At 39.7% G+C, this 11,926-nt stretch overlaps 1 protein-coding gene across 1 annotated transcript; it reads left to right on the top strand.

Moving 5' to 3' along the window:
* The first annotated feature begins 65 nt into the window (after positions 1-65).
* On the top strand, positions 66-11,436 carry ccdc78 (coiled-coil domain containing 78). Its single transcript, XM_067577138.1, has 14 exons — positions 66-143; positions 324-455; positions 560-663; positions 1,590-1,929; positions 2,794-2,844; positions 2,983-3,071; positions 3,365-3,443; positions 3,638-3,763; positions 3,857-4,053; positions 5,660-5,834; positions 6,530-6,573; positions 6,661-6,742; positions 6,871-6,971; positions 7,054-11,436. Exons 1-14 carry the CDS (start codon positions 66-68, stop codon positions 7,139-7,141), a joined length of 1,686 nt encoding a protein of 561 aa, XP_067433239.1. The 3' UTR covers positions 7,142-11,436.
* The last annotated feature ends 490 nt before the right edge of the window (positions 11,437-11,926 follow it).

Raw genomic sequence — 11,926 nt, 5'->3', positions numbered from 1 at the left:
AGCAACATGCTGTTGGTAGAAACAGTGAAGGCGTGAAATCATGAAGCTGTTGACTCTGAAACAAGATGGACACAGACACACGGGACCACCAGCCATCTTCAAATGAACTTGAGGAGCGACTTCATGCTCTAACAGCGGAAAATGTAAGTAAATGAATAGTCTTGCTGTCAGTCAGTTGTCAGTCTTCATATGGCTGTTGTATTATTATTTTTATTTGCAACACAATCAACAGGTGATTTGGACAAATAATTTTGTTAACTAAAAGGGTTTCAGGGAATGTACCTTCATTGTTAACAAGTCTGTTTCTTTTCACCTCACTGTAGTTGCAGCTGTTTGACAAAAATGAACGACTTTTCGCTAAAGTGGGCTACCTAGAGAGCAGACTAGGTCATCTGGCCAGCTCCAACACAGATCTGTCCTGCAGGCTAGTCCAGAGTGAGGAGGAGAGACTGAAGGTACAATATGTCAAGTATACATTAACTATAGGTACAATGTGCTGTATCTGTTCAGTATATATGACCTGTAAGCAGAGGCATTTCTTTTTCCCGTCATCTTTCAGATATCTAAGGAGCTTGTGGAGGAGAAAATTCAGACAAACAAGATGAGAGAGCAGTTTGAAGAAGAGACATTTGAGCTAAAAAACAAGGTGAGGGTTTATCGGAAGTGATAAATAAAAACAGTGGATAAACTCAGGCCTTTATCTGATGAGTATAACAGATACTCATTTCAACTGAGCATACTTCTAATGAGTGTGATATATCTGTATACAGCACTAATCTTTACTTTTTTGTTTCACAATAAAAGGATTTGAGGACAAGAAAGATTTAATCAGCCTAAAAAAGTCTGGGTGAAATGTATTCTATGTGATGGAAATCTGGAGTTGTATTTCAGAAAGTTCCAGGAAACCTTCAATGTCTTAAGCAAAATAATTTACTGACACTTTGATTAAGGAGACATTTTTATACAGTTTTAGTGCACAGAGTTGACACCATGAGATGCTACCTAAAATCTGAAGGCAGAGAGGTAAGCAACACCTAAAGTCCAGATCAGAATTAGTTTAGCAGAGTAGTTTTTGACTTTTTCACATCAAGGATCCCCAAACTGACACAAATTAGACAACGGATCCCCATCTGATAAGATTTTGCTTTTAGATGTTTTATTACAGAAAGTATATGAAACCCATGACCAAAATAATCAAACATTTTGTCATTGTGTTACTTATGGTTGGAATTATAGTGAAAATAAATTAATCCCCTTTTTTGCTGGGGACCCCCTGGAACCCCCTCAAGCACCCCTAGGGGTACCCGGACCCCACTTTGAGAACCACTGGTTTAGCAGACAGCCTTGGCTTGAGTGATAACATAATATACTTAAGCGCAAGTTCCCATGAGAACAACCATGAAGAGAAGTCAGCTTGACCCGCAGAAGGCCAGACAGCTGGGATGGAGAATTCCTTCACATTCTAAGGGTTAAATTGCATTTTCAGAGGTTTACCCTCCACTACAGCCCTGCTCACAGTTTAATCCTGAAGCAATGAGGCTGTCTGTGCTGCTCTTTATTTCCCCTGCTTAGATACTGAACCAAAACAGTGTGATAACAGAGCTCGAGATGGCGCGAGACAAGTTACTCGGGGAACTCCAGTCAGCCGAGGCTCGACTGAAAGTGGGAGAGAAGAGTGGCCAAGAATTGACAGAGGAGTACGCCACACTCAAGAAGAACTACCTGGCTCTGGTTGAGGCCCATGACAAAGAGCTCGCTCAAAGCGAGGAGCTGAGTGCCGAGTTGCTGGCCTTGGCCCAAGCTCAGGACGTCCTCCGCAGACAGCTGGAGGAGCAGCAGCAGAGTGTTAAGAATACCACCCAGGGCCTTCACAGAGAGCTGGACAGGGTGCGGGCCTTAATCAGCCGCATGTCACATAACAGAGTCAAGGTGAGACAGTAATAGTGGTGCTTTAAAGGTAAATTAAAGATCCCCTCCAGACATGTATTAAGATGTTTAAAAATACACTGTTACATGTTTTTTCCACAAAAAAGTATAATTACCACGTTAAAATCCTTAAAATTACTCCCTCATTAAAAAATTCTAGATTCTATGAATATGCAAATATATTTCATTTTAAAAGTTTAACTGCTGGACACAAGATGTCTCCTACTTCACTATAAAGTTCATTCTCAGTGTTTGTGCACTGAAGGCTTCAAGTTTCCACATCACACTTGTGTAAGTTGAATATTGGACTAAAATCGGCTCCAAATTGGCATGATGTCACAAATCACGCTCATAGGCCCAACCCTTAAAATCGGATTTTCAATAAGCACAAAGAAATTTTCCACTTTCAGTAGTTAAATGTGAAAACAGCCTTCTAGTGTCAAACTGCACATAAATCATTCTGCACAGTGAAGCTCAAGCATCCAACTGTAGGAACAAGAGGAAAAACATATTTTTAAGTGGAGGGGGACTTTAAGATAGAATCATTTCTTAAAATAAACAGACACAAAGCATGCTGGTCCCACTCCAGACATCCAAAAGAAAATTCCTATTGACACTCCAACATAAGCAGAATATGTTTCTCACATTTCTACATGCAATGTGAGGAACATGATGATGTACCTCTGGTCTTGTTTTTTACTCACTGAGAAAGCCTCGGTCACACAAAATTAACCATCGTTTTGGGATTGTAAAAGTACTATGTATGTATATAATATTCTCATTTGGCCAGTTTTAATTTTAGGATAAACTGGGCTAAATATTAAATTTGAAATATTACAGTTGCCCACTTTTACACTGTATTAACAGCCCGAGGATCTGGCAGCTTTGGACAAGGAGCAGAAAACTATAGAAAAAACTGTGAGTATCTCTGTACAAAATACATTATATCTCCTTGTTGGAACAGTGGCCAGCCCGTTTGTTTTACAGTAAGAAAACTGTTTGACTGGAGTTTCAGTAGCTGCCCCTATGCCATTTCTTTCCTCTATTCTCACATAGCTACTTGGAAACCAAGATGAGATCAAAGACATGCTGGAGAAAATGAAGAACAGCTACAAGGAGCAGCAGAAGAAACTAGAAGAGCAAGTGTGAGGGCCTGTGAATGTTTGTCATTTACTCGTGCACAAGCCTAATTAAGATGAAACGTCATTATCTTTCCATTTCCAGTCGTTGATACACATCTCTGGATGTATGTCCTGGTGTTCATCACATCTGCTCTGCGGTTTCCTCTTTGATTTTTAGCTCTTAGTTCTAGTTTAAAGCTGCGGCTTTATTTGCTGTGTGTGTGTGTGATGTGGTCTCTTTGCCTCCTCCTGTGATGTGGCTGTCTTTGGATTTTGGTCACTAGTCTTTTGTGGTTGAGCCTGTGTTTGGTCATCAGGGAGGCCATGGGTAAAGAGCACCAGGAGAACAAGAGAGCAATCCATAATAGTCAGCAGAAGCTATCAGAGCAGAGTGCGGTGAGCATGAAGCATCCCAGCTTCTGATACTTTACATAACATTCCTACAATCATTAAAGATACTATCACTGTCCTGCAGCCTCTGATTGAATGTTAAAGAAATTTCTTTTGCAAGTTACAGAAGTTACATGGAGGACATGTGTTCAAATTCAAATCACTTGGATGATTTTGTGTTTGTGTTGCTTCCTTTCAAGGCCCTCATGTGCTCTCAGAGCCAAGTGAAGGAGGTAGAAGAAGAGAACTCAAAGCTGCAGCTGCAAGTCAAAGAGCTTAATGAGGAATACCGCACAAGACTGGTGTGTTATTTACAGGACTTAGCTGTGAGTAGCAGTACAAACACTTATATGTCGGTAAAGTCCTTCAGCACAACATCCGCCCCCACCATGACATCTATCTGCATGTGTTTCATTCAGGAGTACATCGATGCATGTGGAGAAAATAAAACCCCTACAGAGGGAAGTAAGATGAGGGTGTTTGTGGACGACATGCTGCAAGATGTTCGTTCATCCTACAGGGTCAGAGAGGAGCAGCTTGCCTCTGCTGCTCGCTCCTATAAGAAGAGACTACAAAAGATCACCAAGACCCATCACGCCCTACTTATTGCATACAGGTGACAGTTTGTACATTATATGCTCTGCTATTTTTTGCTTTGGACATGTGTGTTTACTTGTCTATTAGTACTATTCAGGTTATATACACCAAGCCACAAACATCTTGCTACACATATTAAGCTTCATATTTTGTATAGTTTTTTCTGCATTATTGGCCCTGAAGTTTGCAAAAAGAAAAGGTTGCATCTCAAAAATCAATCTCAAACATGGTGATATAAGGTTCCATCAAAACACCATCAGATCTCTGAATGTAGACAGGAGGGGAATCAGGTTCTGCCTCTCTGGTTAAAGGAGCTGAAAAGCTCTTAAGTTTTGAAACCTCCAAATTGATTATTTTATCAGAATAATTATGTATGACACTGATACAAACACTGAGTTAAAGTCAGTTTTTTTTCTAATCTTGTTTGAGCACAGTGAGAAGCAAATTAGCTACCATGCTAGTCAGCTAGCTTGCTGAGTTTAATTACACAGTTAGCACAGTTGTTACCAAAAATTACTGTTATTATTAACGACTTAAGTTACTCTGACTTCTTAAAAATGAGCAATGTTAATGTGTGAGAATATGAGACACATTCAGGCTGCTAGCTGCTGATGCTAATGCTACCTTCTGCTATTTGTGTGGGTTTATTGTTATAACTTGAGTCCTGTAGCAGACACAGTGATGACAGAAACATTCAGAGCTCAGACACAGAGAAATAAGTAAAAATTAAAAAAATAAGTAAAATTGGGAGCAGAAAAGGACAAGAAAGGCTCTGCAATGAAGAGAAATAGAGACAGCAGTAAAACAACAACAAATGAATGTTTTTTTTTCCAATTTTCTTGAATTTTGTTGTCAGTAAAACTTGATTAACAGTATTGTCAGGTCAAATCTGTCAGTGCAAACCAATTGTAGTTATGTCTAAATTGTTGTCTGTGGCCAAATATTGTAAATTATAACTCCCTTCATTTGTTGATACACTGATTTTGTGTATTAAAAGAAAATAAGACTAATCTGTCTACTTTTTTCAACAAAATCATCACTTTCTGTGAAGCCTCAGCAGATCGAACCTTATAATCCCAAACAAAAAGTGAGTTCTCAGAGTTGGAATCTATTTGATTTATTTATTGATTGGGACAGTGTGCAGTTTTAAACATTAAAGATGCACTGCACCGGAGTTAGCTCGAAGTTAATTTGCATCCATAGTCCCCCACAATCAAAACATACAACAGCACAACAACAAACAGTACAAAGCAAAAAAACAAACAAAAAAACAAACAAAAACAAAACAAAAAAAGAACCACCCAAAAAAAACTCACAGTACACACCATACAAAATACAAAGCTACACACAACAGCACATACACCCACAATGTCAATTATCACCTGATTATAACCTCATGTAAAATGTGATAGGATTTTAATATAATATTTTTAGAGTACATTACATTTTACAAATAAGAGATCTGTGGTGTGTATCAGTTTTGCTAACTAGGATGTCAAAACTTTGAACCTCAATAACTCAAAACCACTTGGAACACAGATAGAACCTGATAACTATGAGGGGATGAACAGTCTATAAATCAATACATCTGCACCTACATCTCACTCTATATATCATGATATTAGGGTTCAGAGGGAACAGATTTTGGCCAAACCAGAGAGCGGTCTGGACTCTGGACCCCCAGAAGCCCGCTTCAGCCTGGATCCCAGTGAGCTGAGAGATGAAACTGAGAAGGAGCTCCAGCACCTTTGGCAGGACAAGGCAAGGCTGGAGGGTCAGCTGCAGGTGGCCCGAGAGCAGGTAGCGCAAAAGAAAGATGGCTGCTTTGAAGTGGATTGATCTGCTTTTGTTTTGTCTGGTGAATGCTTGTATTTGGTCTGTGGGGATTCTTCTTTGTGTCCATACTTCCTCTATTATAAAGCCTTAGAGCATTTGTTTTGTGAGTACTGAACTGGAAAAACATGACTTCAAAGTTTATGTCCTAGGGCGACAAAAAGCATTCCTGCTGCAGAGGCAGATTGCAGATCATGTAACAGTAACATGGACGGATGTGATATTTGTTGCTGTTAAATCTTAACTTGGTGCTGTAACTCAGTGAGTTTAGTGACTTCTTCAGTGATTTCACCAGTTAGATTTCTACTGGATGATTTCTTGGCCATGTATACAGCTATACCAGTTTCCTAATTGGCCTTTTAAATGCACACGTGCACATGACGAAAACTTGCTGTATTGCTGTGACAGCAGAGAGGGTGGATAAAAGAGGAGATAATTACACGTATTTGCACATATGGATCACTGAATTTTCTTTAACCTGTTTAGATGTGTGTTTCTTACTAAATTGCCTCCACCAATAAAGCTCCCATAACAATAAATAACAAATAAACAAAAGAAATAACAGTTTTTCCACTTTTTAGAGGCAAAATGTCACATACTTAAAATCTTTTATTGCTCCACTGGTTTACATGAATGTGTTGATGGTGACTTTTCTGTTCCAGGTGGCTGTCCTCAAAATGCCATTTCAAACTCTAAGTCATCAGGAGTGAGTGTCATTTTTGTATTTTAATAACTGACAAAAGTGGTCAGCTGTGGCTGACATAGAAATTTATGAAAAATGTGACTCCATCAGGCCGGCAAAACTGGAGCAGATAAGCGAGGAATCCTGGCTGGACATACAGAAACAGCTGAAGGAGATCACAGACTCTACACTGGTAAACAAAACTCTCTCACCCCTTTAAATCTTCCTATTTTACAACCTCACTTTTAAAGGCTTTTCCCTGATGAAATAGACTATTTCCTTTCATAAAGGTGGTTTGAAGAGTTCCTTTGTTTCCAACAGGGGAGCTCTGAGAAGGAGCGCGCTCTCCTCATCACCAGAGCCACAGTTGCAGAAGCGCAGGTGTCGGAGTTGCAGGAGTATATTGACAACCACCTGGGCAGGTCAGGAAGTCGCCGCATGTGTGAGTCATACAATGTTCACTTTCGGAGGAGTTGTTTTATCGAGCTTTACCTCTACCTGCAGGTATAAACAGGAGATCGCACATCTCCGCAGGCTGCATGGGATAGAGGAGGCTGAGTGCTCCCAAAGTGCTCGTTCATCACTCAGTTAAAAAACTCTGGCAACTAAATCTGTACTCAAATATTATTTAAACTATAGTTTTAAGTTATAAACCTCACATATAACCTCAGAACATATAGTCTTAAACATTTATTTCTGTAAAATCATACTTCAACAAATCAAATCGGTAAGTGTAAGATGTTTATAATCAATCTTTTTTAAATGGATTCTCCATATAAATCTAATTAAATCTGTTTTAAGCATTTAAACATGATGTTTGGGAATTGTCCAGGCACTAGGGGGTGCTGCTCATTCTAGTGCTTTTCTCTATGAAAGGCCCCCAAAGAAATCTGGCCTTGAGAAAAAAATGCCTGGAATGTTTGTAAAGCTTATGTCAATTTCACGAGCTCGGGAGAAGAAAGCGTGGTGACAATGAGGGGTCACCCTGGTGAGAATAATGTCATTACACGTTACCCAGACACATACACACCCGTGGATACTCTCCCCTCAATGCCGTGCTGTGAGCTGTGGCGCAAACAAGCCAGCCTTTTCCAGAAAGAGGATTTATATATATATTTATAACCTCAGTGTTGTTGTGAATACGCATACATTCCCTTTAAATCCCTTTAACGGTGAAAGAGTCTGCATTTTTTTTTTCCTTGTGTGTTGGGTGGTTGGGTTCATGCCATAGTTCACAGCTGACATAGCTTTAAAAGCGGATGGTCCTTTTAAACGTGTAATTAATTGAAAGGTTTAGTTAAAAAGTGTCAAATCAACTCTTATGGTGAAAAAAACAAAAATCTTGAAATTAAAATACTCTGGGGAATGCTGGGAAAAAATAGAGGAGAGGGAAAGAGTCATATGCATGTCACCCCAATCCCCTTTTCAGGGGGCATGCCAGCCATGGGAGAGGGGGAGCAGGGGTGTGAAAGTTTGAGAGGAATGGGAAGTGGGATTTTGTTGGTAATGTATTACACTCCCAGGGCCCTGGGAAAAGGGGTGGGGGGTGTTCAGCTTGGGTTTGTGCCAACATAGTCACTGTGCCAAAGCGCTGGGTGCTGGGGACCACTCCTCTCACCGGTGGATCTGTGGGAAAATCAAAACCAGGTTGTTCTTTGCTGCTCCGCCAACAAAGACAGAGCGTGTCTGCAGAGGCTTCTGCAAACTTGTACAAATGAAATGTACTCTGAGTAAACAAAAGGCAGTCAGGGCAGTAGTAGAAACTGTCACAGATGCATCGAGTAAAAGTTGAAGTTTGCTGCAGCACAGCTGGTCCTTGAGGCAAAGTGCCAAGTTTTTTCTCCAACTTGGGCATTTTGGAAAAGTTGACTTCTTGGACTGTGAACAACTATTTACTGACCACTGTATGTGGTCACTATTATGATGTAAATAATCATCATAATAATGTGGCGACAAAAAAACTTCAGTTTGATTTTGGTTTAAAGCTTTAAAGATGTTGAAAATATGACAAAAATAAGTTTGTTTTTTTAAAAAAGATCCCAAAAAAGAAGCAGTGGCTGATATCATCTGCAGTTACTGTAAGATGAAACATTAGTGCCCAACATGCTGCAGGGTCAAGTGGCTTTTGATAAATACACTTATTAATTCATCTTAATAAAATCTTAATAATAACAATCAGATTCATTCAGTCAATTCACTTTTCTTAACCAAAATGTGGACAATGCCTCCACTTCCAATGTCATACATCAACCAAACCTCAAAAACTGCTCACGAGTCACAAGTTCTTACTTGTTCATGTGTTGAATGTCAGCTCAGAAGGAGAAAGAGTTAAAACTCATCATCCTCTGTCCTCCTCTGTCAGTTTCACTCCAGTTTCAAACCAGCAACAGCATTATCTAATCAGTGTGATAAGCAGCTTGTCTGTCCAGTTGACCAGTTCATCATATTTTATTCACATCCTATTGTTTCACCCTAATGAGTATTAATTTATCAGTTCAAGATGAATGCCAGTCACAGTTGACTGTCATAAGAAGTTTCCTCCTAATCCTCTCATAGCTTCATTTAAATCATTAAAATAAGCATTACTTACTATTTTAGTATTGAAACTGCTGTGTAAATGCAGCCTCTGTATTGATGAGCTCAATGACTGCCTGGATTAAAGCACATTAAGATAAGGTGTGAAGTTGCCAATTATTGATCATTACAATGATGGTTTTAATGTCTTACGTCTGGTCTTTGGGGAACCAGGGAGTTGCATTTGGTTCTTCAATGTAATGTAATCTACAACACTTAAAAAAACACAGCCTCAGATATTACCATGGAGTTCATTTACTGAACATTACAGTAAGTTTCACAAAGGAAGCATGCAGGACTCTTCCACTGGATTGTGTAATATCGTAGAGGTGTTGCTGCATTCACCATCGGTAGTGAATAGTCCAGCACTCAGTTTCATTTTAGCCTATATTAGCAAGATAAAAGTCTCTTGCATTACATTGTTAGTGTGTAATTGTCACACTTGCCCTCATTTGATGATAATGGTATTTTGCATTAAAATGTGGGAATTGAAAACATTTAAAACTTTTAATTACATAATACAACATTAAGCTTGTCTATTGTCAAGCCAGTTTTTTACTATGACACTGCAAACACAGACAATAATACTTTTGTGGCTAACAGGAGGTTAAGTCAGATTTAATTTATTCATTTCATATTTAATTTATGTGAAAACTGCAACTGTTTTAAAGAAGAGAACGAGGACATTAGCATTGTGGTATATGTAAAATCATGACATTGTAAGACCCTGATTGTATACTCCTCAATCATACTAATCAACATTACAACTGCAAGTAGACATCTGATGCTTATCCGCTTCCTCTACACTCATCTATTTTGTTGGTGATGCTTATTCGGCCACAGATTTGTTTTGTGACCAGCACAGTGGGGAAAAAAGGTTGGGATGAATGTGTCGTTCTGAGGATGGGAAGCAGGGTGGAGCGAGCGATGCAGAGGAAGTACCTCACATGGCCTGCGATGGGCCGCTCGTCAAGAGGCCCTTTGTTTTAGGAGGTTAATGCCTAATTGATACAGGCTTAATGAGAGCGAGCTGTGTGTGCAGAGTGTGTGAGCCGGGGGGCAGGACGGCCCAGCCATAATTGGAACGGACAAGCCTTGTGTGGAGGAGTGCACAGGGAAGAGATTTATGGGAACGCAAGGAAAGGAGAGAGAGAGTGGGAACCAGGAAGAAAAGGTGACAATGAGTACGAGGAATGCGGAGGCAGTGGGAGAGGAATCCGGTATGATAGTGAGAGTATCGAAAGATCATGAGAAAGAAATGGAATGACAATGGAAAAGTGAGCATGAAGGACATTCCCATGGAAGTTTACTCAATGCTCATTCAAGTTTCATGGGCTGTTTCTTATACTTTCCTTGATATGGTGATTTTTTTAGATTGCTGCATATTGTTTGTGCAATACACCAATTATAAGGTTAGATTTAGTACTTTTTTTGTGTTTGATATTAATAGATTAATGCAAAGTCGCCAACGTAAACTGTAACTGTCTGTTTTCTGAGACACCTGTCTTTTCTTTTCTGATGAGCTGTCTTTTCGCCCCCTTTTTTCAGTCTGACAGTCTCAGACTATTCATGTAAGAGTCCCCAGCTTCCCTTCCAGACAAGCTTTCAGTATGAAGGCTGGAGAGGCATTAAGAGGGAGGAGGGAAGGGGCAAGAGAGGGGAGCACAGAAGAACCGTGCACTTCAGAAAACCTTGAAGAATTAGGACTGAAAGCTATGGAGATTCTGGGTGGCTACAAGCGAGGGGGAAAAAAATAATGAAAAGAATAAAATATAAAGGAGGGCAGTGTGTATAATTATAAAGATAAGAGAGGAGATTTACCAGGGAAACAATAAAAAAATACTTTTGGAAGTTAGGATTAAGAGAGTTAGCTGTGAAAATATATACTAAAAGGTAAAAAAAAAAAAAAAAAGTATGTGGTGGAAAGAATATAGGGTGAGAAAAGAGAGGAGGAAGATAGTTACAGTAAGGGTGAGAAAGGCAGGGGAGGGAGGCAGCTCGATGAACAAGAGCGAGTGAGAATGAGGCTGAGTGTCGGTGAGGGAAGGAGAGAGGGACAGACCCTCTGCTTTCCCACACTCAGCCGGTTCCCACAGTGGTCCCGGCTAATCCCTGTCTTAATTGGGGGAGAATTCCAGCGCACATGTTCCCCTGGAATGAGTGTGGAGCGAAGGAAAAGGAAGGCTCGGGAGCTTCTGACACATCAGACGGGCCACAACGGCTGGGCTGATGCACAATGTGTGAGTGCACTTTGTTGGAATATAAACATGCCGTCTGACTGTCAGCACGTCTGATGCATAAATGGCTTCACAACTTTCTCGTCTTTTTTTTTCACGCAATCCAACATGAAAAGTGCTCTTAGCAACCACTTAGTTTTGCATAGTCACATTCCACCATGACAGAAGAATGTAACTTAAAAGTTTGTTAAAAGCATAAATATATCTGAAAACATTCTCAGACTGTTAAAGGGTTAGTTCACCCTAATTCCAAAAGACATGTTTTTTCCCTTAGTGGTATCTAGCCATGAACAGTTTCAGTAATACGTGCCAAAGTTTTAAGATAGTTGTCTCTAAGATTCCTGGTAGTGTCCAATAAAATGTTGGTGAAAAGAATTTTGTTTATGGTGCTAAAAATCTTATTAAATGCTATTTCACCAGGAAATTCTTGCTATAAAAACTGTTGACAATTAGATATGTGGATTATCCAGAGCAACTGGTATGTTTTCTGTAGAGAAATGTCGCTGTAGAGTTTTTCAAATGTATTTATTTAATGATCTGAGGATCACACACTTAAATCCCTTTAC

The sequence above is a fragment of the Thunnus thynnus genome, chromosome 20, assembly GCF_963924715.1.
Source record: "Thunnus thynnus chromosome 20, fThuThy2.1, whole genome shotgun sequence".
Lineage (NCBI taxonomy): Eukaryota > Metazoa > Chordata > Actinopteri > Scombriformes > Scombridae > Thunnus > Thunnus thynnus.
This window is presented reverse-complemented; position numbering and strand designations above follow the sequence as displayed.